Raw genomic sequence first — 26391 nt, forward strand, 5'->3', positions numbered from 1 at the left:
TAATTTTACATCACAACTTTATTGACAAAAAAAATTGAAGGATTAGAACGAGAATCGAACATAAGCCCGCTGAGTGAGAGCCCAACACGTTACCACTCAGCTATCTTTATCTCTTAAAATAGAGGGGATCGAAGTAAAGCATGTTCCACGATTTACACTGAACAAGTATTTCACTGCATCAAGTCATCGACTGCTAGAGCGTTAGGTGCGTCGCATCGGGTGCTGTGTTTGGGTTCCATGACATGTAATTTTAAATCATCTAACATTGAAAAATATGCGATTCAGTTTATGTCATGTGGTTTTGTGTCATTTTATTCACATACGTCACTTGTAATATTCATAATTTTTTGGTGTGTACAAAAAGCTCATTAATCAAAATTTTCTTTCGATGAAACGTCCTTTTGACGAACTGCCATTTGGCCAAATGTCACAAAAATGTAAACCGAACGGGTAATACGACAGTAAATGACGTTTGCAGAACAATTAGGGTTTTCATGGCAAAACTTGCTCAATCATGTGAGATGGTCTTATGTAAGCCATACGTTCATGAATTCCAATCATAAAATGCGTTTCATGGTACTTATTTATATCATGTTCATTGCATCAGAAGAGTATCAAAAATTTGAAAAGCGCACGTTATTGATTCCTCAGGATATTTTCGCCGTGTATCATTCATTACTTCACACTTTTCACAGTGAGAAGTTAAAGTAAGATAATGTAGAGTGAAAAGCTAAAAGAGATAATTAAGAAGTGAGAAAAGGCAAGTGAGTTGTCTGTGACGTCACTGTAAGAAGCTAGAAGTGGAAGTGAGGAATAATGAAAGAGGAGTGAAACTCTGGTCTATTCTGTTAAATGACCTGTTCGGTCGAATGTTTTTCTTGGTCATATCATTTGTTTCGCCAAACTACATTTTCGGACATATGACTTGTTCGGCGTACGACATTTACGGCTCTTTGACTCTAAACGAAATTTCAGTAATTTTACCCGACCGGTCCGGCCAAATGGTCCTTTCTGCCAAACGACAAATGACTTCCGGCCAGATGGGTTTCAGCCTATAATGGTTTGTTTCGGCCAAACAGCTCTCTGTCTAGTGGCTTTGAGCCGAATAATTTTTGTAATCACTATTTGTAATATCTATAGAATTTTCAATTTGTTCATATTTTTACCTATCGGTGGATCACGAAACCTCATAAAATGAATTGAAATATGAATGCAGTCCACAGCAGTACATACCCCGCTAAAAGTAACGTCGATCTCAAAGATAAATTCGAATGTAAAGCGGTCCTAGGTAAATATTGCCCTCCGCCTCCCAACTTCCAAACCGTAAATCTTCCATCAGGCTTCCAAATCGATTTAATTCGATAACCCTTTCAAGGCCACCATTGCCCATCGTCCCATCCCAAGGCCCCAATTCAGAACGAAATGCTTTTAATTCCATTTCCAACCGGCCACCGTCAGTCAATGGAAAATTCACTTGATATTCGCTTTCCCTTCATACACCAATCCCACCCAAAGATCTCAATTTGCCACTGCCGCGCCATTTGAGTGGGTCGACGCAGAGAGGAAAGAAAAAAAAACTCACAGCAAAGAACTACAAACGCGCGCGCAAGGGTCCAAAGATTTAAGCAGATCGTAAAACTTTATTCCAGCTCATTCAGTTTAACCGCAGCCGGGTAGAAACTTATTCATACACTTTCATCGTGGAGTCGCCCCGTCGAGAGCTTCATTTCGTCCTGGGGATGTGGGTCCTGGGTGGACCGGGCTGCAGGGTGCGTGGCGGCGGCAGCCAACGAATGAAATAACACTCATCTATCGCGGTGCATTAAGCAAGCAGAGCAGAATATAACAAGCGGCAAGTAGACAGCCTCAGTAGACTGCACCCCGTTTGCGTTCAGCAGCGGCGAGAGCTAGACAAGTTGTCTCAGATATGGCGGTGTGTGCGCGGTGGAGCTCGTTCTGGAGCGAAGGGGAAGCAGTCGTGAAAATATGGTTGAGATCAGCAAACTCGTAATAAAACTCAAGTGCATCGGGAGAAAGCGCCAGCGCCACTTGAACACTGATGGGTGAATAGGTTGCTGGGGTGAGGAGGAACGGGGATGCTTCTCCAGCCAGTCAGTCGTTGAAGTAGAACCGGCAGCTGCCGTTGCTACCAGGGAGAATTGTGCTGAAGTTGCTTTCCATCTCTGCACTTTTTATGAGACGGCAAAGGGTCCAGCAGCCCCGCAGATTCATCATAGAAAATCGAAATTTCTCCATTATTTTCCGCTGGAAGTCCCGTGGCGCGGATTGAAATTAATGTACGGTTTACATTGCTACACTTGGGTCCAGTGCGGGAGATGCTGGCTGCTGCTGCTGCATCCACTGGTCTGGTCTGAGTGTGGGAGTGGGTCTTTAAGTTCATAATCCCGAACTTGGCAATAAAGAAGCGAGAATATGTCAGAACTATTGCATTCGGGCAAGCTTGAAACGGGATTGCTGACTTCGTTTTCCACTCGTTTCGTTCTTTGTTACTGGTTCACAGTGGCGGGCCTTCGAGAGGTTCTGCGGCTATAAGAGCTTGCAGCTCGAGACAAAAAACATTTTAGTGCAATCACTTTGTTCTTCAAAGGCTGTGATATCTGCCTTATTGTGTATATGAATGGGAGTGGGTTCCATTTATTCTTTCGACAGAATACTCAGGAATTGATAGTTCAGATACGATTTGTTCGATTCCGTTGAGCTACTATAGACTTTGAGTATTATTTCAAGACATAAGATGCTGACGTATAACGGACCAATAATCTGTAAACCAAAATTAAGAAGTCCAAAAACATCTAAACTTTGTACGACCTCTGACCACTCTGTGCACAATGCGAAAAGTTTCCCGTTCTTGACTTCAGCGAAGGAACCCACTAAAGTAGTTCCTGCTCAAAAATGTTACACGCTGACCAGCAGCACTTTGGCCGACGACGAAAACTCGGCAAAATCTCAGCACAAGCGTTTTGTTTTATTTCCACCATCAGCCATCGGAACCCGCATCCCATCCCGGTCTCCGGGGTAGGGCAAAAAAAAAGTTCAAGATCTGGAAAATTTATGGAATCCCTACCTGCACTGGACGTCTCCTTGTTTTGTGTTGATTCGCTCCGGTGGCGCTCCGATACGACTGAAAGAGGAGCGGTCCTTGTTTCCGTCGTTGTCCGACAAGTAAAGAATCAACACAAACATCTCCGTACACTTCGACCGTTGACCCCCATGTTCTTGCATAGCTGCCGGTATCGAAGCAGTTACTGTTTAGCAGCGGATAAGTTGTGGTTCTACTGTTTGTTTAACCGGGTTCTTTTCTTGCCTTTTCTTTGCAGATTGAGGACGCTATGCTGATGTTCGACAAACAAACCAACCGACACAGAGGTGAGTGTGGCTTTTCCTACTCTGAACTTTGGTAGATTGGGGATGGAATGGGGGGTAATTGGAAGATTTTCTGCTCCCCTCGAGGGGAAGTTTGATGTCAACCTAATTCGTGCAACGATGAAAGGAATATCCTGCTTGTTGTTTGTTTGAGGACTTAGCACGGTTTGCTAGTTATGCGACCCCGGTTCGTCATCAGTCACGTACAGGTATTGAAAGGTTGACATCGGGATTAAATGGTTGATCGCTACATTCAAAGCATATTCAAAATATTACTTGCAATGACGTGAACTTCCATTACTATGCGCTGGAACGAATGCTAACTTTTATCTAGCACTATCCCCAGAGGGCTAAACTTCTCGTCCATATTCTGCTGAAATTCATAAACAATTCCCCTTCACATATTCTCATCTCCAACCACTCCTTAAATCCCAAACACTTGAATCCATGTACTTTATTTGAACAAAACCATTATTGGACCAACTGTTTAGTCTACCAAAACACTGACTGTGTACTGCTTAGATAGGTCCTACCACGTTACATACACGACTGTGTGGAAACTTTCCCAACCGCAGCCCACCACATACACAAACACAATAGGAATAATATATTAATTCCTAAATTGGAGATTTTATTTAGATTAGACTATCATTACCTACCTTAAACGATGCCGATGCCAGACGTATTCACTTGAGAGGAAGAGAATGAAAGAGGCACACCAGTGGAAAAAGGGGACGGTATTTGTGTCGGTAGCCCCATTTACAGAGGGACTAACTTTCCGGACAAACATCGCCACAACACGGAGGGACGGGACCGGTGGTGTGGTGGTTTTTTGGGCTTACCGACGACCAACTGGACCCAGAAATGCATACCAGTTGTCCGGTTTTTCAACCCAAAATGGGGTTGAGCTGGCCGGGGAGGAGTAGATTATTCACATTTTACATTCACGAAACACAATTGATGATGGTGCATTAAGATAGGGACTTTGGGCACTTTATGCGACCACTTCATTCGATTCCGGTCCAATTGGTTCGGATTCTAATTTCGACTGCGCCCGATAGGAATTTCTGTCATCATGCAGAGTCGCTCATCAGCAGCACGTTCAACCTTTGCAAAAACGCCGTTGCTGATGTTTTTTGTGAGTCGTGAAATTGCTTTGACTTGTACTTTCCCACTTCTCGGAAGATGGATGTCATTCTATCTGTCTGCTGGTCGATGATTATCCATCGCTGCAGATGAGGACATTCGACTCGCGTGCAATCTGAAAGTGTCAATCTTAATCAAAAGGCAGCCAGACGAAATGAGAGCTTGAGAAGACGTTTTTCGCTTACAAAAAATATATCACATTTGCAACAATAAAACAGACGTTGCTATTTTAGTGCTAACATTTTGAATCGCATTGAAAAATCATTATCATTACCGACACAAATTGTGCACTTGGAGGTAAACAAAATTAAGACTGTCTATTTGTCTGTGGCACATCCCCCGATCAACACAGTCAATTGCGTCATCATCCAGAGTACTGAAGAAATGTGAATTTCAATTTCAATTTTGGATGTGAATTTAAAACCGATACAGTGGATGGTTTTTCAAATGCATGCGAAACAGTCTCTTACCCGGGGTTCAAACGGCTCGTTGGAGGACGGGCTTCCGAGGATTATTCCGTAAATTTCGTAACGTTCGTTGAAAGAGTCACGGTCGCAAATGGACGACTAAGCGTTACATAATTTGCGAGCCAAATTCTACCAATAGAACGACGTGAGTCAGTGGCGAGCTTTGGATCGAGTATGAACAAATTGATTGATGGACGGATTGATGGATGTTGCTAGATGGACGGATGGCCGGGTTGATGTGAATGAAATTCCGAAGGTTGGTTGCTTTCACTAAGGGAAGCCGTTCGATGGCGACTGCTAGTTAGATGATGGCGTCTGAGCGTTCTGTTGGAGGAGACGTTCCAGATCAGGTGAATTACTGGGTGACAAGGCGTGACAAAGGTCTCTTTCGTTAATCAGTGGAAAGGGTTTGGAAGGGAAAATATGATTTATTTAGAAGTCTGTGAAATAGTGTTTGGCAGAATAAGAAGGCAAATATCAGGAAGGTCGATGAATATAATTGATTTGTTGCCTCAGCTTTTGGTTCTTATGCCAACTTCAGGAGTATTTAGAAGAAGGGTATACTTATGTTGACTTGTTGGAAAAGACAAATAATATTGATGCATGCAATTAGCTCAAACATTTATACCGGAAGGTATCAAAATATTGAATATAATAATTCCTCATGGCTAAAATAAACTGGGTAACCCGCTTCATCAACATGGTATTGACTTCACGCTCTCATCAGTCCAGTACCTGGAAGATCCAGTTGAGGTTACCCAAGTCATTGATGACAATTGATTCCTCTACGAGTTGGATATTACAACCTTTACAACTATCGAAGTAATGAAGAACTTTATCCTTGTCTATATGATAGCTTTGTAGGAATCATCTCCGGTCTCTTGAATATATTTTCGACTCTGCCTTAATGCGGAGTTGGCAGAAAAGTTGCCACTTTCAATTCAAAGACTTCGCAGTTTATGAAGATTGAAGACTTTACCCAGACCAAGTCCAGCATGCAACTGCCATAACTAAACTCCTTCAAATGCAACAGTGCTACGTATACTCCGGACTACACATTGGCATGAACGCAAGCTATTCTGAAAACAAAACAGAAAGCAACTACAACAGAAAATTCCTTCGAATATCAACGAAAGACTCCTCCGTATTTCCAAAGATATTTCTTCCGGAATTCCACAAAAAAATCATCCCAATTTCCACAAGAAATCAATTCCAATTTCCACTTGGAATTCATCCAAGTTTACAGGGGAAAATCATCTGAATTTCCGCGGGCAGTTCTTCCTAAAACCAAGAGAAACTCATTCGTGTTACCACGCAGAATTCATCCGTTTTTCCACGAGAAAACCAATCGAATTTCTTCAAGAAACTCTACAGAAATTTTTCGGAAATAAAAATCGAAAAAAAAATCAGGAAAAACAATCGAAATCCGCCAGAGAAAATTATCCAAAAATCCATCCGAATTTCCACGACACTCTACAAGAATTCATCCTAATATCCACGGAAAAGTCATCCGAAATATTACTAGACATTCATCTTTAAGAATTCATTCATTTCTCATCCGACTCATCCGAGTTTCTACTATAAAAATGTATAATTAAAAGTTAAAAAAATATAATTTAAAATTCACTTACGAACCGCCCAAAGTAGTTCGGCTAACCCAGATCTTGAAGATGTTTCGCATCCTATATAAAACGCGTTCAATAACGCACTGATTCATTTACTTACTGACCACACACGGATCAAAATCGAATTTTTAAAGAAACTCCAAGGAAAATTCGTCCCATTTCCACGGAAAATTCATCCGAAACCATTTACACGAAATTTGTCCAAATTTCCAAGGAAAGTTCATCAGAGTTTTCAAGGAAAATTCATTCGAATTTCCACAGAAAATCTCGACGGAAATTTCATCCAAAGCCATCCACAGGAAACTCGTCAAAATTAGGAAAAAAATCATCCGAGTTTTCACGGAAATTCGATACGAGTTTTCAAGTAAAAATTATCTAAATTTCCACGGAAAATTCACTCGAATTTCCATGGAAAATTCATCCTAAAAAAATTTCTCGTTAAAAAAAACTGAGTGTCCATGGAAAGTTCATCCAAAATAAAAAGAAAAATTCATCCACATTTTCACGGAAAACCCTGATTAATCCACCTAGCGGTGTTGGTGCCTTTCTCGTGCAAAAAAAAATAAATAAAAAATATGAGTGAGTGCTTTTTAGCGTGTTTTGAACATAGAAAATAGTATCTTGGCCATAACTTTTGATCCCATAGTCCAATTTGGCCAATTTTCAATAGCAAACAATGGGACAGGATTCTCAGTCGAATGGAACTTGTTGCGAGTGATTTGGCCAATGCTAAGTTCCAAAAAGTGTGTCTACAACATTTTGTACACATACACACATACACACACACATACATACATACACACAAACAGACATCACCTCAATTCGTCGAGCTGAGTCGATTGGTATATTACACTATGGGTCTCCGAGCCTTCTATCAAAAGTTTGGTTTTGGAGTGATCGTATAGCCTTTCGTATACTTAGTATACGATAAAGGCAAAAACATCCACGGAATACTCATCCGAAACCATCCATAGGAAATTCATACGATAATAAAATAATAAAAATAATCTTCTGAATTTCCACGAAAAACTCATTAGAATTTCCATGGAAAATTCATCCTTATTCCCACGTAAATTTCATCCGATTCCCCACAGAATATGCATTCGAATTTCCACGGAAAAATTATTCGAATTTTCATGGAAAATAATGTGATTTTTACTGAAAGTTCATACGAATGTCCACGAGAAACTCATAAGAGTTCCCACGGAAATTTCAAAGAAAATGCATCCGACTTTTAACTGAAAATTAACTCAAATTTCCACAGAAAACTCATCCGAATTTCTATGGAAAATTCAACCGAATTTCCACGACCAACACATTCGAATTTCGGTGTAAAATTCATTCGAATTTCCAAGAAAAATCATCCAAAATTCCATCAGAAATCCATCCGAATTTCTATTGAAAATTCATCCGAGCAATTCATTCCATATTCCAAGGAAAAATCGTCTAAATTTTTACGGAAAATTCATCCAAATTTCCATGCAAAATTCATTCGAATTTCCACGGCTCACGTATTAACTCAATTATTAAACATTGCCACTAAAACAAACATGGCTGCAAAACATTTTAGAAACTAAATAATTGATTTTGCACAAAAAATGCAGGCCCCCAGTATGATCCAAGCTACGTCGTACTATATCTTGTCTTATCTTGTCTTAGCACATACACAGCCAGTATTGAAGAACATCCTGGAAATGTCGGTTCTATTTTCGAGCATTTTCTTGTCAGCATTAATATTAGCAGCATATATTAAATATGACCCAAATATTAAATTGGGAGATAATTATAATTCATCGGTAATCAGATTATTCAGTAATGCGTATCGACGAATAGTTTAGAATTCACAAAAGGAAGAAACGGGGACAGCCGTACCAACCGTTTCACATACAATAGGTGTATGAAAATGTGACGTTGGGAGTGATATTGCTAAGAGATTAGTGTCACTCCTTGCTGACCAATCTTCCAAGGATGGAACACAGGTATTTTCCCCATATGTCCTGGCCGATGCCTATGCTAGAGCGCCATTACTCGCTCTCTGAAACGAGATAAAATAATAAAACATAAAAATATAATGAAATTTAATTTAAATCCCAATGAAACACTAAGTGCTACGGAGAAATATTGGCAAAGTCATATAGTTTCTCTTGGTTTTGAACTTGTGTTGAGAAGGGAATCTGTTCTTAGAAAATATGTCGTTCTCCTATCACTATTCGATACATTGTCTAAATTTACAAATAATTGTCACAAGATCTTTCAACTTTGAGAAAAGTCAGTTTAAATGCCTTTCTTCGTGTTTTTATTAACGAGACTTTCATCTCATGGTTAAAGAAAAAATAATAATAATAACACCACAGAGAAACAGACGTCTCACTTAGAACAAAATGCAATCAAAATCATCGTCACGGTAACAAAATCGCCCAATGCTAAATGCACTGTGATTGGACAAAAGGAAACCAGATGGCGGTAGGGTGCAAACGTCAAACACAAGCAAAATCGATGGAAGCGCCATCGGTTGCCGATCGACCACCTACAAAAAATTGAATTTTCCGTTGAAAAGGTGAACGATGGAACAAGTGTTGAGTGAGACGTCTGTTTCTCTGTGATAACACCATGAAAATAGTTAAACATAAACATATCACACATCTAATTTAGACTGGGAACAATGCATTTTTCGTTTCACATCCAGACACTCTTCCTGTCGTGATGCAGTTTATATTCCAAACCTTATTACTCAATAATAAAGGGGAAATATCGTATGACATTTTGAAACAACAAATATGTGTGAAGATAAAATAATATGACTAATTATTTGTTGATTTTTTTATTTGATTTATTTTTCATCTGACCCATTTGTGGTTTTAATGAACATTTAAAATTTTGACAAGGAATAACAAAGAAAACGTAGGGGGAAAGACGGCTTTGGCAGGTTTTGTTCTATTATTGGCAGGGCGTTTTTGCTTAGGCCAATTTTGAGCATAATCCGTCATAAAAAAAAACCTCCGTCGAACTATTAAAATCAAACAGCTAAAAGACTACATTAAAAGTATTGCACATATATCTAACAGGATCATGTTGTCTATATTCTACACTTCGTGCTCCAAGATGAAGGAAATCCCGACGTCGTAGTATCCTCTCCGGAGCGTAGATGTTGATGTCGGCGCGAACAGTCGGGGCATAAATTTCTCATTTCAGCAATTTTGCAACGAATACCGCTTGCGCGTTTGAACGTCTAATCCGAGAAGTTGACAGCGTTCCCCGTGAGGTGGCAAATTGGCAGGGTCCTTCCACGGAAGAAAGCGAAGGGCATACCGAACGATTTTTTTTCTGTATTGCTTCAATTCTGGTAATCCAATAAGCGTGAAAAGGACACCAGGATACAACCAAGGCCCTTTCGTATGTATTGGTTAAACGACTTCGTTAGTAGATTGGAATTACCAGCAAGGGGGGGCCTGGGGCTTTAATTTTCAGTACAAAACGTAAACGAACGAGCATAAATTTTATACAAAAATCCAAAATCCAAGATGGCTGACTTGGGCACATTGGCAATAAAATAAAGGCATCCTGGATACAACACTTGACTCCGACCGCATGCAACTCTGCAGATATTTTAAAGATGTAGAAATAACAGAAATAACATCACAATAATGTGCTCGCAATGTGAGCCCACTGTCAAGCTTAACGCACAAACCTTGTACTTGGCTTACCCTTTCTAAGGGCTGAAGATTTTATTTGCGTATAGCGTTTTCAACAACAGCTGCTGAAATTTCGAATGGGCAGAGTTCGATCACATCTCTGGTAGTGTTGGCAGTTGCTGCAATGATTTGACTGTCTGTGGCAATAGAATTATTAAAGGTTGCTCCAAAGAGATCCACGAAAAAGTCACATTTTCCTAAAGCACAAACTTTGTACTTGGCCTATCCTTTCTAGGGGCTGAAGATTTTATTTGCGTATAGCGTTTTCAACAACAGCTGCTGAAATTTCGAATGGGCAGAGTTCGATCACATCTCTGGTAGTGTTGGCAGTTGCTGCAATGATTTGATGGTCTGAGGCAATAGAATTATTAAAGGTTGCTCCAAAGAGATCCGCGAAAAAGTTACATTTTCCTTGCATTGAGCTGGTACTCATACCCTTAAAATGCATCTCCACTGGCAGTCCATTCTCTTTCCTTTTGGAATTGACAAATGCCCAAAATTGCTTTGGATTCCTTCGAAGATTATTCTGCGTACGAGTTACGTATCGTTTGTAGAGGAAACGTGTCAAACCCAGACAATGACAACGGCAATAGCATAACAAAGCCTGTGATCTTCTGCGTTTCAGCTGTCGCAAACGGGTATTAGACCATGCAGGCTCCGGAGTAGGTCGACGAAGAGGGACACATCTAGCATGTGATTCACCATGTCGTTAAAATAATCTACTATATCATCCACATTGGCAGCTAACGCTAGAGGGCGCCATTCAATGCTGGATATTGCCTCGTAAAGTAACGTGTAATCTGCGCGACGGAAGTCCTAACTTTGCGTGTCAACGACATCTTCAAATTCGCATGGTAGTGGTATTGGGACGCTTACTTCGAGAGCTGGATGATGCAAGTCTAAATCGATCAGTCGGGTCCACAGCATTACGAACCATGCTTCCCTCCGCTATGCTGTCAGTGACTAAAACAAAATATAGGATTCATGCTGAATCCGTCAACCAAAATTGAGATGTGAACCGATAGGTTTGATTGCTGATAACCGATTAGTGGAAGACAAACTAAACTAGATTGATTGTAGATAGAACAATTGCAATGTCTGATATGCACAAATTTGACACAATAGCATTAATTGAAGCAACGTGGTGGCTGATGTCAGTTGCAGTTGCTCTACTTTCAGGTGGCAGGTAGATTACTCCAATGCTAACATTCCTGTTGGATGTTTTAATCCGTACCCATAACTGCTTACAGACGGGCGTAGAATCTAAGCAGCTTTTCAAGCGCGATGAGACGGCAATGGAAACTCCTCCACCCCGTGCCTTGGTGCTGCTTATTGAGTTGCGATCGGTGCAAAAAACAGTGTATTTGCTGCCAAACAGTTGCGTTGAAAGGATGCGGTCGTCGAGCCATGTCTCAGTGAGAACAATGATGTCATAGGGAGCATCCGCAGCAGCAAGAAAAAGTTGATTACCAATTGACGTTCATCAGAAACCACATTTTCAACAGCAGGACGCTGCTGTTTCGCTGAAATCCACAGGTGAGTAATTCTCGCTGAGACCGGGCCACTATTTGCACGAGATTCTCAAAAATTCCTTAATTTATATTCATTCGAAAGCTTTTGGCGAGTACATTAAGGGTCCGAGTTAAATTATTCAGAAATATAGACCCCTCGATAGTTATACACGAAATCACGTTTATTGACCTCTCGATTTTTGTCAATTTTTGACTCACCAAAACTGTCATAACACTCAACCGATCTTAGAGATCAGCATATCGTTGGAAAGAGGAAGAGTGTATCCTCAATTTACAATAATAAAAATAGAAGCAGCCATATTGAATTTTGCCGCCATCTTGGATTTTTGAAAACTATTTTTTCGCCAGGTTCGCAACCACCGATATTGAATATTAATAATATTAATATCGATGGAAAGCTTAGCTTACCCTAGTAACATTCGAATTTTATGATGGTTTCTAAAAGATCTTGAAAAGCAATTCATGCTTTTCATGACCGTTAAAAAAACCTAGAATTTTACTTGGGTATATTGTGCATTGTGTCCAAAAATCTCAGATGTATGTTTTTTCTATCAAAAGTTATGTACGATTTACCAATACCAAAATTCTTGAAAAAATTAATGCAATAATTTGAATACGGCTCTGTTATGCTCAAAACATTTGAGCCCTTCAAATAAAATACTGTTATAGATATGCTTTTCATTTTTGAAACTTATTTGTCTTAGAACAGTGTATGAAATAAAGGAACTGACGTCGTAGTATAATTTTAACCATAAAAATAAATGTTCGTTGGTCAGATGGGCCTTCAAAAAATAATTTGGTAAATCGTACATAACTTTTGATAGAAAAAACATGCACCCAAGATTTTTGGGCACAATGCACAATATAAGCCAAGCTTTCTATCGATCTATTACTATTCAAAATCGGTGGTTGCCGAACAGGCGGAAAATAGTTTTCAAAAAGAAATCCAAAATGGCGGCTGAATTCAATATAACTGCCTCTATTTTTATTATTGAAAATTGAGGAGACACTCTTTCTCTTTCTAACGATATGCTGATCTCTATGATCGGTTGAGAAATGTTGGTGTTATGACAATTTTGGTGAGTCAAGAATTGACAAAAATCGAGGGTCCATTAAATAATTTCGTGTATAACTAACTAGGGGTTCATCTTTCTAAAGAATTTTACTCGGATCCCTAATATACTCTCCGAAAGCTTTCGAATGAATATAAATTTGGGCATTTTTAAGAACCTCGTGCAAATAGTGGCCCGGTCCCAACAAGAATTACTCGAGTGGTTGAGAGATGGAAAAGCTCTTGATGCATGGGTACTTGCCTTGAATAGTAGGCTGGAAGCCCCCTTCTCCGTTTCCACACACAGGGCCGAGACGTCTTCGATTACTTTCTACAGCAAATGGTCATCTGTAAAAAAATGCATTCGGAATATTGCAACATGGAAAGGCAGCATATACGTATGACGTACAAATCGTCATTCTTCAAATAATATATGAAGTAATGGATTGCGATTGAAAATCCGGTTTTACGGAAAAATTCATTCCGCCAAATTTCCGACAATCGATACCTGTATAATGAATTCATTTTTCTTCTCACAACTTAGTTGAAAAAGAGATTAACATGAATAATGTTCAAAAACTTACCATATTTAGATTTCACTTACGGGTACTATCCCTACATTACCAGTGCTCCTCGAATTGTATGTAGTTTCCAGCACCGTTTATTTGTGCTTCTCACAGCAACACAAATGTCCCTCACAGATTTCCGTAATGAAGTGAGTTGGAATTACCTAATGGTCCAGCGTTGTTGGAAATGATTATCAGCTATCGGACTTGTGACGCGCTTCACCCATTCAATCACGTGACATTTGGCTTTTCGTTGAATATTAGATGCAATTTTTCAGCCTTGATGATCGTCTTCAGGATGTTCTTCCTGGCGTACTTCTTTATCCTCCATGTGCTCTTTTTTTCTGTTCAATCTTTATATAGTAGCTTCTCTTGTAGTAGACCGAAACGTCACGCAGAAATAATTGTGTTTAGTTTTTGTTCACCGAGAAAAATCAACAAAACAACTCCATACTGAGTAACGGTGATTAAACCAATTAACAAAAAAAATGAGAGACAATGTACAACGATATTAGTTTGAATTCACCAAATCATAGTTGAGGCCTGATGAAAACCGTTGACCGCTATCCTTGAAAAATGTTTTAGTAGTTTTCTGGACGAAACATGGAAAATGTGGAAGAGTAGACATCACTGCTCCGAACGCCAAACCGCCAAGCCAAGTTGTCTTTACTTTCCTGCGCTAGGATAGAAAGGCATGCAAGTTCTCACTACAGCGGACACCTCGAATAATCGTCCAACCGTCGCTCGTCACTAATTGCTCTCTTAGAAATTCACTTTGAATCTCACACTCTCACTCTCACTCACTCACTTCAAATTTCTTCCTTTTTACACCAAATTTTGAGAGAATTATAAACAACTGTGAAAAATCAATCTACCGTTCGCAATCAAAGCACACTTCGATCTCTTCTCATCTTGATTTTCATTGTCATAAAAATCACAAAATTTGCTTGTTTTTCACTTAATTGACTTCAAGCCATCGTAGTTCTTCAATTTCAGATTCATGTGAGTGGTTTATTAGGTCCCCAATAATACAACGTTTTCCATGTGAAAGTGACGCGATTCCTTAGGGTGTCCATATTATCCTCAGCCCCCTTATTATTATCTTCTTACATATGAAAAAAAATTGGTCTGTGTTTGTTTCCGCATAACATGGATTTTTCTATTCTTTCTGCAAATCTGTTCTTTATGATATCCAACGGGTTTATAGGATATTTTCTCATGTGAAAAATGAGAAAACCGTGAAATTCGCATGGGTAGTTCACAACGCGCATTCTTGCCCACTATGCAGTACAACGTCTGCCGGGTCTACTAGTTGAAAATAGTTTTAAATGGTACCTTATTCTTTTGATTTTTTTCAAATTCTTCCAAGTTTTCAAGAAAAGTTCTTTCGTTTTTTTTTTATTTTTGTTGTACCTGAATTTCCATTAGATTTTTTTTACTTTCACTTGGATATTCTTGTTTAAATGTTGAATTCTTCACTTGAAATTGTGTTTAATTTTTCCGATGAGTTTTTCAGAATACCATGTGAAAATATTTTCAGCACATTTAGTAATGTGTTACATAGTAAGGTTAACCACACTGTGCTGTAGTTTTCACTATTCTTGTTAATACATAGTACTAATGATTTATGGTCGGAAGGTACTAATGGTACTAATGGTACTAATGGTGGTACTAATTTGCATTTAGATGTCCCACCTATTCCACTTTGGAGATGAAGTCTATGGAGTCAATTATAAAAACGGAACTCAATCATCTTTAGGCTGGTTTCGAAGTTGACATGCAAATACATGCTCCAGAGTGCTCATCGATAAAGAATAGGGCGGATACGAATTTGGTGGATCTGCTGAGCACTTTGATTGATTTAACTTCTGTGTGATGGTGAGATTTCGAAATTGTAAACGCAATGGTAATAAGATCTCTGGATGAAAATATATTTGGATCTTATAAGAAGAAGCAAAAATATGTTTGAACTTTAGTAAAGATGCATGGTCAAAATCAGTATACTCCCACCTTTTTACTGATAATAGCGGTACCTTAATCTAAATTGGCATTCACATCAAGTTTGAAAAATATCTAAATATTAATCGATTATACGAATTATAATTTCAGTTTATCACGATTTACTCAACACTTGATTTTTGCGTGAGGAAAACCGACAGGTTAAGTCTTAAACTATAACGAATATGTCTGCTGAAGGAATGAAGAAAATCCATCCAAACGTTTTCGGGATATGCGGATACGAAAACAGGCCCAAGAGTTCTTTCAAATTCCTTTTAATCTTCCAAATACTGCGTTTCGAATGTAGATTTTACAAAATTAAACTGCATGCGAAATTACACCGTCCCAGCGACAGATTCAGCAGAGTGGCGTAGGAGAAGGGACGGCAATATGCCCTAGCTAAGCAAACACTGCTCTATTGTCTTATTTGTAACGCTATTCATGGGTATTTTTACATTATGCATCAGTTAAACAAGATAGCTAGTTGATGCCATTCAAAAATTGTCAAAAATCTCAATCATATTGATAATATTCACATTTCAAAACAAGTGGTGATATTTTGTTGCCGGAAAACTCATGAGGCAAAACGCCTTTCAGCTGGCGGCTCCTAGGGAACAAAGTACCACGCGTCGGCGAATCAGCATTCTAGTATGGATAGTCCGTGGAGACGCAAGTACTTTGTAGGTTATCGCCACTAGGGCGTTTTGCGGGCTTGGTAGTCATATGGCTACTGCTTCTGCCTCATACGCAGGAGGTCGTGGGTTCAATCCCAGGTCCGTTCCATTCCTCCTACTTTGTATCTTTCTCTTTATTTCTCATGTTCTAGCAATCGCTAGAACTGGAAATGGACTTCCATACCGTTTCCATTACTATTCCTATACCTTCAACTTGAGTATTCTAACAGTAATCTGCTAGAATTGGAAATGAACTAATAGAGCTCGTTTCCTACATCCAATTAGAAATTCCATCAGTTACCTTCTCCTATCTATCACATTGGCAGCTCGTTAACCAAGACGGACCTCTGCCTCTCCAACCTAACCTAGAAATTCCAACAAATTCCGCATGAACTCGTGGCAAGTGCAGAGGTATATTCGGCTTGGAGTGGGCGAGTGATTGCATCATCATTTCCTCCCCCTTCCCTACATTGACTTGCATTCTGACGTGGCAGGCGCCAGTATGACCTAACAAATGAGATCACCAGTTAGGGATGAAACGATACCACTAAGGTATCGATACTTTTACTTTCAAGTAGTATCGAATAAAAGTATCGATACCACTAAAGTATCGAATTAAAAGTATCGATACCTACTTGTATCATATGAGTACTCATCAATTCGAAATAAATTTATTCTGTCATTCACAAGTAGTCATTCATAATTTATATTGGATGAAACACTGAATAGTGGAAGGTTTAAGCACTTTCCATTACTATTTGTCCATCGATTTTATAATTAATTTATCTCGTTAGTGTGTGAAAAGCGAACACATTTTAGATGTAAGCGAATTGTTATTTAAATCATTGAATTTATAGTTGCCGTATTTTTTAATTTATGTTCATATAGACGTAAAATTCTGAATAATTAGAAAACAGCTGCAAATATTAGTGCAGATCCAATATTACCCAAGATATCGGGAAGGATCGGTCACAAATAAGTGTTAAGCAGCAAAAAATACTTGTCATAAGACGAGTACTATTTCATTTAATTCCACTACTTTATTGTACCTTTGACAGATACGTATTTCGACCTCAACAGTAGGGCCGTCTTCAGTGTCTCGTACTTGACTCGACTTAGGTACAATAAAGTAGTTGAATTAAATGGAATAGTACAAACTCGTCTTATGACAAGTAAATACATTCCACTAAAAGCTTAAAATAATGTTCGTAGCAAAAAATAAATACTTGAACGTATTTATTCGATTTAAATACTAGCATTCAAAAGATTCTTACGAAAAAATATGAGTGTTTCTATTTAAGTTTATAATATTTAATAGATTTTGAATTGAGTACTCAATTGATTCAATTACTTCAATTCGATACTTACTTGGTATCGGTATAAAAGTATCGATTCCAAAAGTACTTGGTATCGAATCAAAAGTATCGAGTATTTACTCGTATTTACTTGTATCGATTCATCCCTATCACCAGTACTTGTACATTGAAGATGTGTGCTAGTCCCAAGCAAACATCTGTTGGTTCCCTGTGCAAGAACAGCTGATCTGGTCATAATGGAGTAGCAACTACGAGCAGTCAATCAAGCTCAAGCTCAAGCTATTGCCACTAGGGCGTTTTGCCTCGCCAAAATGTTAGATGTTTCTTCAAAATGTGGAAATTTTCGGTTTTTCCGACCTTCCCATGCACTATTTTGAAACTTTCTTCGCCTATCCTACATAATTTTAGATCTAGTTTTGTTACGGACATATTAATGACGGTAAATATGAGGGAAAACACAAAAAGCGTCGTTTTGCATGGGGGGGGGCGTTTTGGGGCCTCTTCCCCTACCGTTAAAAATGCCAAAATTTTGTCAGTAATCGTAGATTGTTGCAATTTAATTTTAGTGACGATTGTATTTGCTATCGACTTTCCCTTATATATACACTGGTTTACGTCACCGCTGCCGCCGAGACAAAAGTGACCGCCATGCCGCTGCCACCGATGATATGACTGGCGCACACCTCGAATTACGATCATTTTGTATTTTTTTATGAACTACCCAGCGTCTCCACGGAAATAACTGAGCCAGCAATGAAGTCATCAAGTTGTTCTACAGTTGTTTTTGCGAAACTGAAAAACAATAAGATCGTGATAAAACAATAGTTTATTTAAAAGCCTACCAAAAAATAATTACAATTTTCCCTCCATAAATCCATTGGATTCTATCAATATTACACAACTGAACCACTAGCAAACAAATGGAATTGACAACAGCAGCTTTGGGCGTCTAATTTGCATACAACAGCCGGATAAATGGAAAATCTTGAGGGGATTCCCTCTTCCAACATGAATGTTCTCATTTCTGCTACCAACGACTGGGACTGCCGCAAGGATGTGTTTTCGTCGTTCAATCAACTATCGGAAGTAGGTATGTTGCATTGACAGTGCGGGGACAGGGAAGAGGCCACACCTGCTTTGTCTTGAAGATGTTTTGTTTTTTTTCTAATCTTCATTCTATGAGGCAAGCCCGGGAAAAATCGACGAGAGAAACACGATAGCAATATTGTCTCAATCGTGTCACAAGGGGATACAATTTATTGACTGCATCACTGTTGCCACCCGATGGGTACAAAACAAACTTTATATTTTTCAAAAGGGCGTAACCGGTGCTTCAGTTCAACATATCCAGTCATTGACCTTACTCTTTACACATACTAAATAAATCAACAGTAGGGTCACTTTCTAAAAACTGATATTAGTTTTTTGGCATGTTTGCAAATTTTCATACCGTGGAAGGAACCCGGTTACACCCTTTTAAGCGCTCATGATTGATATGTGGGAATATGTTTATTGACATTTCGATGCCTGATCCCACAGCGCTTGTGGATGTGGATGTCTCGTTAAGCTTGCTGTGCCCGAAGGCTTGTTCGCATCTGCCGGTGCCTTTCTTGACGTTCATTCTTATGGGATTTCATCAATTCGAATCTGATGGGAAATTCAAATGTTCCCCAATCAAATGGAGGTTTTCCAATATTTCCCCATCCGGATTACACTGATGGCCCTAATTCAATTAAGGGTAATCCTCTTCATTCGGTTAGATTTGTTTCAAATTTATAACATTCGCTAAATTCCATTATTCTCGAATGATGCTATTTTCATTCGGTTGGATCCGAGCCCATAAAATGGTTACATGTGCACCGTTTTGTAAAATATTTCCCTCCGAAAGCCACCGGAAATGCAAACATTCAGTGCAGCAATATTTTTTTCGCATCGCATTCATTGCGCCCACAAATTCAAATAAATGAATTGAAAATCGTACACACCCACTTCTTCCAGTGGCAATGGCGGGGGAGGCAGCAATCGTGTCGAAATAAAACCAGCAAATCTGAAAACATAACAAAATGTTCAAGTTCTCTCTCTGGTGGAATCAGTGATAAAAAAAATCAGAACGCGCAAACGAAAGCTTAGAAACGTCAGCCGTCCAATGGGGAAAAAAATACGAAGCGTCATAAAGTCACCCATTAGAATAACGAGGCCTTTCTTTCATAAATATTTTTTTACAAAAGTGAACAATAAACAGACCAACCAGCTAATAAGTTACTTCGATTATAATTTTCTTTAACAAATTAGTTGTTTGAGAACACAAACTAGGTTCACCCAGTAGGAATAGAATTTGATCAAATTTGGTTCAAATTTTAACTTATGATAGTGTTAAATCGATGATTATAATGTTTGAATTCAAGCTTTTCAAACGACTTCAATACTCTTCTGGTGAAAGCATAGTAAGGTCACCAATTTCAAATCGCGAAAACGCGAAATGATTGAAATAAAATAAATAAATAAAAATGAATTTATCGAGAAGTTATGCCGTGCGGTTCTGCTACTGCTGCTGTGTGACGGTGTGCTATGAAATTTGAGGGGGAACGCGGTTCCTGACAGCCAATGAAACAAGAAGAGGTGGCAAAAGCCGTCTGCTCCTAGTCAGCGACTCAGAGCGTAGCGAAATGCAGTGAGTGAGTGTCGAAAAAATAAAACATACAAACAGTGAACAACACAATTTTCCGAAAGTGGGAAACCGGAAGATGTGTGGTACGGCGTGAAGTGGGGCGCGGTGGGACAGAGCAAATTGTTAGACGAAACGTGTGTTTTGCAAGTCTTCGTGCAGAATGGACTGATATTTATCGGTGAGTGGGCAAATGAGCGTCTATAAATAAGTTAGAAATTATCCATGAATGAGCATTTTGAAAATATGAAAGAAAACAACATAAAATTTTAAAAATCATTCAAAGAACTATTTTTTCTAACAATTAGGTATTACACCAAAATCGAAAAAGTAAAATTCAGTTTATTATGGGATGTTTATATTCTAACCATCATCTATACGAGGGACCTACCACGAACTACGAATTATAAATGTCTAAGGTTTGGTGCACAGGTTCTAAGATTTTCGTCGATCTTATCTTAGTCAAACATCTTTGACCATTGGTGGACTTTATCTACGATTCCATTATTTGTGATGAACCCCTCAAAATCCGAAACAGCGACGGCAAACATTCTGAAGCAGATATTTAATGGAAGCCGGGCCAATTCTGTCTGTTGCAGAAAATGCATGATTCATCGACCAAACAGAGTTTTTGGAGTATGCAATCGCGCACTGTTTGCTGGTAATGTGTGAAGGAATATCACGGTGTCTGATAGGCGGACCTATGGGGTGAGATTTGCCGCGACATTTTAATGCATTTTCGATCGAATGCATGTCGGGTCACGGATCGCATGCATGTGCAAGTTGTTGAAAAATTGATTTTGTCTATACAATGTTGACTGTTGCAAGAGCTTTCGTAAATTCGTGATGAAATGAGCTAAACGGTTTAAGTAATATTAGAAAACTAAATCAAAATTCGATTCTATAATGATGTTCACTAAAATCCGAATTTCAAGCTTTAAGATCAACATTTCAGAAGCCCAAAATAACAATTTTTAATTATTAAGACTTAATATGATGATGATGTTTCGTTGCTCACTCTCCGATAGGTTACCATATTGGTTAGTGAATAACAACGTACATAGAAGTAGAGTTCTCAAAATGTAGTTTTGAACTTTTCAGAATCTGCTCTTGGCTTTTTTTCTTATTTGCTTGTTGGGACATGGATAGACACTAAGTGTTGGATCATTGCGTTTCCTAGAGTCAATTCAACCTAAGAATAGAGTTTACTCAGTCGACTTTATAATCAGGATCACACAGATTTGAGTTCCTTACGAATTCAGTTTCCCATCCCTGGCAATACATAGTGCGATAGGCATCGTACGAACTCAGAATCGGAATAACACTAGAATCTAATCAAACACCAATTCGTTTATATTTACTAATAGAAGAGCAACGATTATCCCAACTTACATTTGTCACCTAATTGTAACTATATAATAATATATTCGTGAATTTATGTATTATTAAAGCTTACCTAAATTGCCGAGCTGCAATTAAAAATGGAATAGTTAACAACGTTCGGAATTCATTTCAGGTGTTGTCGTTACCAAACAAAGAAAAGCTTAACTAGCACGGTTATGTAGGAAAGCAATAATGATTGCAATTCAATTCACATATTCACTCTAATCGCTCGTTTTTATTTGCAATCTAATTGCATATGGACATCAGAAATGCATGTTGTTCGTAAAAGGACGGCTATCGTGTATTGTTCATATCGTAAAATAGAATGTCACTACCAGCAATGTAGTTCAGAAAGTAGATACGAGGTCCGTTGATAGTGGTTGTAACAGTTTGTTGCCCCTTTAACCATGTCCAGAACCCACTGTTCTGGACCAGATTTACCAGGAGATACAATTTCAATAACTCCCAATTTGGTTAATGATCGTCATGAGTGGTACCCATGAGTGGTACGCCCCACTGCCTAAAAAGAATTTCCCGTAGGAATTTCAAATTGCTTCAGCTTGATCCAGAGATGGTGCTTTTGGGCCCTCCAAACAAGTACTAATGGGGAACGGCCATTTGCTCGAAAGTTGTTTGACCGAATATACCATTTGGCCAAACAAGCCATTAGGCTGAAACAAATCTGGCCGAATGTCATTTGGCCGAAACGGAATTGCGGCTAAGGATAACGTTCGGGTGAACTCAAGACAAAATTTTCAAAACGACTTATCTGCTTTTGTAAACAAAGATTCAAACGACGATTTGACGAATCTAATAGCTTTCCCACGCAAACAAGCACCATCAACAACGGAAACCTTCACCTACCTATTGGTGGTGTTGGTTTGCGTGGGAGAGCTATCAGATTCGTCAAATCGTCGTTTGACTCTTTGTTTACAAAAGCAGATAAGTCGTTTTGAAAATTTTGTATTGAACTGATCGTACGGGATAAAATATTATTTGGTTTGGCCGAGCAGGTCATCTGACTGAGTAGATTATTTGACCGGACCCGAGTAGCACACATTTTGCAAGTTAATTGCCGCAACTCATATGTGACCGAATTCGGTCGCGTTTATGTTGCTACAACCAAATATGTTTACAATGTGCTACTTAGGGAATGAACCATACGACCGAAAATGCCATTCGGCCGAACGGTGTGAAACGATCAATATTAATGGAGAAGTGAGGAGTAAGACATATAAAGTGAGAAACGATAAATAAGAAGCGAGAAGTGAAAAATCTCACTTTCATTCAACATTCCTCATTTCTCGCTTCTCAATTCTTATAGTGTAAAATGAGAAGTGAGAAGAGAGTGAGTCACTTATATTTTATTAGAAGTGCCAAATGGCAACTAAAATGTCTTCTTCTCATTTCCCACATCTCATTTCTCCCTTCTTACTTCTCACTTGCTTCGCTTCCCTTCTCATTTCTCAATGTGAGAAGTGATAAGTAAGGAGACGGATTTGAGAAGTGGGACGTCTCATTTCCCACATCCCACTACGTATTTCTCATTTCTCACTTCTTACTTCTGTGAGAGGAAATGGCGAGAAGTGAGGACGAGAAAGCGAGGGATAAGTAAGACTTCATACTTCTTGCTCTCATTTCCTTAGTTCTCATTTCTCACTTGTGAGGTGAATTTCTCAGGAATGTGAAGTGAAACGTCTCACATCTTATTTCTCACTTCTTACTTACCGTTTCCTATTTCTCATTTACTACTTCTCACTTTTTAATTATCATAAATATCGCTTCTCGGCCTAAAGGCTAAGATCAAAGTTTAATTATCATAAATCACTCCACAATTTTCACATCCACTATTGCTCGGCCAAACGATATTCTTGGCTTGTAGACCCATTCAGCAAACGATATTTATGGTCGCATGATCCTTTAGTTTAAATGACATTTTCAGCCAAATGAATTCCCGTTCGGCCAAATGACTATTTTGGCTATTCGGCCAAATGACCAGTTGTGCCAAACAACCTCTTCAGCCAAATGACAAGTGCAACCGTTTGTACCTTTCTGCCGTATGTTGCTTTCGTTGTTTCGTATGTTGCCTAATAACCCTTTTCGGCCGAACGTTCAATTTGGTCAATTAAATTCGACCAGATGACATTCGGCCAAACAACCTTTCCCTCGTACTAATACCCCTGACAAAACAATTAATATATTCAAACTTTAGATAAGCTTGACATCGATAAATTGGTAGTTGAAATCATAAGCATGCGAAAAATGATAAACCCGGAGCTTCTCAATCGTATTTGAAGCCAATGGATTCCAGCTGTCTTCTAGCGAATACAGATTGTTTGATACTTCAAATCATTCACCAGTGGATGTCAAACTGATCCTTCGAAGGAAGTGGCTACCCTCCATTAAATTTTTTCAAACTAAATCTATCACATGTTGTGCATATGCATAAATCGAGATTCAGACATGCTCGTCGAGGATGAGGGTGATGCTGGCAGGTGAATTTAAACCCCACTAAGTGATTGTTTAAAGACGCTCCGCATGGGTTCATCTTGGGAACACTTCAAAGTTTCGAACAGGATGTTCTTCTTTTCGGCAGGGGGATGGGCCGTTTGGCCGAATATCATTCGGCTGAATACCATTTGGGCGAAGACCACTAGGCTGAGAGTTGTTTGGCCGAAATGGTCATATAACCGAAAAGATCATTTAGTCAAATAGCCACTTGGCCGAAAAGGTCATTTGACCGATAAGGTTATTTCGCCGAATAGCCTTTTGGCCAAATAGGTCATTTGGACAAATAAGTCATTTGGCCGAACAGGTCATTCGGCCGAATGCGTCATCTCATATCACACTAAGCAGTAAATGAGAAGAGGCGTCTCCTTTCTCACTTTACGCAGAAGTAATAAGTGAGAAATAAGGTGTAATAAGTGAGAAGTGAAACGTCTCATTTCGCAATCTATTAGCTCATACTTCTCACTGTGAAAAGTGCGAGTGCGAAGTGAGTAGTGAGACGTCCAACTTTTCACTACTCACTTCTCACTCCTCATTGCTTACTTCTCACTGTGTAATTACCTATTCGACTAAATAACCTGTTCTGTTAAATGATCTGTTCAGACAAATGGTCTGTTCGGCCAAATATCCTATTCGGCCAAATATCGTATTCGGCCAAATGTTCTATTCGGCCAAATGTTTTATTCGGCCAAATGTCCTATTCGGCCAAATGACCTATTCGACTGGATGACCCGTTCGGGCAAAAGACTTTCGGCCAGATGGATTTCGACCTAATGGTTTGTTCGGCCTAATGGCTGTCAGCCGAATGGGTTTCGGCCAAACGACCCATTCCTCTATAAATTTAGCCTTGTTGCTCCCCGTTTTCGGGTCAATTACGAGAATCACTTCGCTGGCTTCGGGCATCAATTTTGATGTAAACTGGGCAGGAGTACCAAGTGTCACTGGTTGGACAAAACGCTCAAATTGGATCCATTTACTTTTTGTATCTGAAGAGAGCATATCGATCAGTACGTCGTATACGAGATGATCGTGAAAACTTTTTACCGCTAGATGGTCGTACAGTTCCTGTACTGTCAGTCCACATGGAATGACAGTTTCTGAGCCCAGTTCTACCAGAACACCCTTTCTGTGAGGACGATGTTAAACTGGCCTTTTGCCGTCACAATCATGTCGATCTATTTCCTCAACGAAAACTGCCTGGTTTTGCAGAGAGAACTTGCCCAAATCTACAAATAGTTACCATCGCTGACAACCTTCCTTGGAGACGTGAACATCTATCACCATGCCTGGTCTGTAACGCCTTATCGGAATCCATTTCAACGGTTTAGAATGACCGCTCAATCACATTCATCTGAGGAAGTGTGGAGTTAACCGTCGATGTAGCCACGGACATGATGTTGCTCGTGAACCGGCTACTGAGGTCAATAGATGATCATACGCCAATAGCACTGGCAATTGACAGCTTCCGAGTCCATGGTGGCTCGGATCGGAAACCCTACACTTGTGGAGTGTCACCGCAAAGAAAACGGTTGTATGCAAGCGTAAGGCCCTCCGCCCCTTGAAAAGGCCAAAGGCACGCTTAACATCTGAGAGCCCCAAACTGGCACGCTTTTTCTCTGCGTTTCAGATCGCTTTAAATGGCTGCCGCCAAACTATCAGAGAGGCAAAGTATAAATCTTGGGTAACCGTCCTACTTTAGTCTTTCTACGGAAAGTATCCATCCCACTTCCGCGAGAAACTCTTTCATGCTGGTTTAATGGTCTCTGCTTTCCAGGTTCCTCCAAATACCGACCAGGACTTCAACCAGCCCTTTTCCCTAGACGAAAAGGGTCTTCGCCTTGCATGAAGGCAAGAACAAATCCACTGGACCCTACGTCAAGGGCAACAACAATGAGTTACTCTCGGGCTCGGGTATCTCCCCGATCAGTGGACGTCAAGCCTCGTTGTTTTGATGACCAAAAATTAAGGCTCCCACAGTGATGCCAGGAGCTACTCACCCATTATTGACGTCACGAAAGTCACTGCGAATATCATGGATACGATGGTCAACTTATGGATGTCTTGGTACAAACAAATGGTTTGGATCAGATCCTGAGTGATGCTAGGAGTGCGTGACGTGCTGATGGGGTCTATCGACATAGCTAAGTCCTATAACAGAAGTCATGGAGGAGGTTTTTGCCAACCTCCCCAAGGACATTTGTGAATGCCGACGACTGACTCCTGATGGCGTCCGATGGGTTCGTAGGCCCGTTACGTGGCTTGGTTACTTCCGACGGGTTCGTTGGCCCGTTCCTCGAAGTGGGGGTTAGATTCGAAGATCTTTTGGTGGATTGGTTGGCGTCCGACAGCTTCGCTGGCCCGTTTCCCGGAGCGGAGGTTGGACT

General features: G+C 39.6%; 1 protein-coding gene across 5 annotated transcripts in view; it reads left to right on the top strand.

Moving 5' to 3' along the window:
- The window catches only part of LOC134208669 (RNA-binding protein Musashi homolog Rbp6), a 1173986-nt gene that overhangs the window by 875951 nt on the left and 271644 nt on the right, over positions 1 to 26391 (top strand). For all 5 annotated transcript variants that reach the window (XM_062684446.1, XM_062684445.1, XM_062684448.1 and 2 more), the window contains one exon: positions 3339 to 3387. In XM_062684446.1, the coding sequence (XP_062540430.1) occupies positions 3339 to 3387 (49 nt within the window). The remainder of the gene's footprint in view (positions 1 to 3338; positions 3388 to 26391) is intronic.

The sequence above is a fragment of the Armigeres subalbatus genome, chromosome 2 (genome assembly GCF_024139115.2).
Source record: "Armigeres subalbatus isolate Guangzhou_Male chromosome 2, GZ_Asu_2, whole genome shotgun sequence".
Taxonomy (NCBI): Eukaryota; Metazoa; Arthropoda; class Insecta; order Diptera; family Culicidae; genus Armigeres; species Armigeres subalbatus.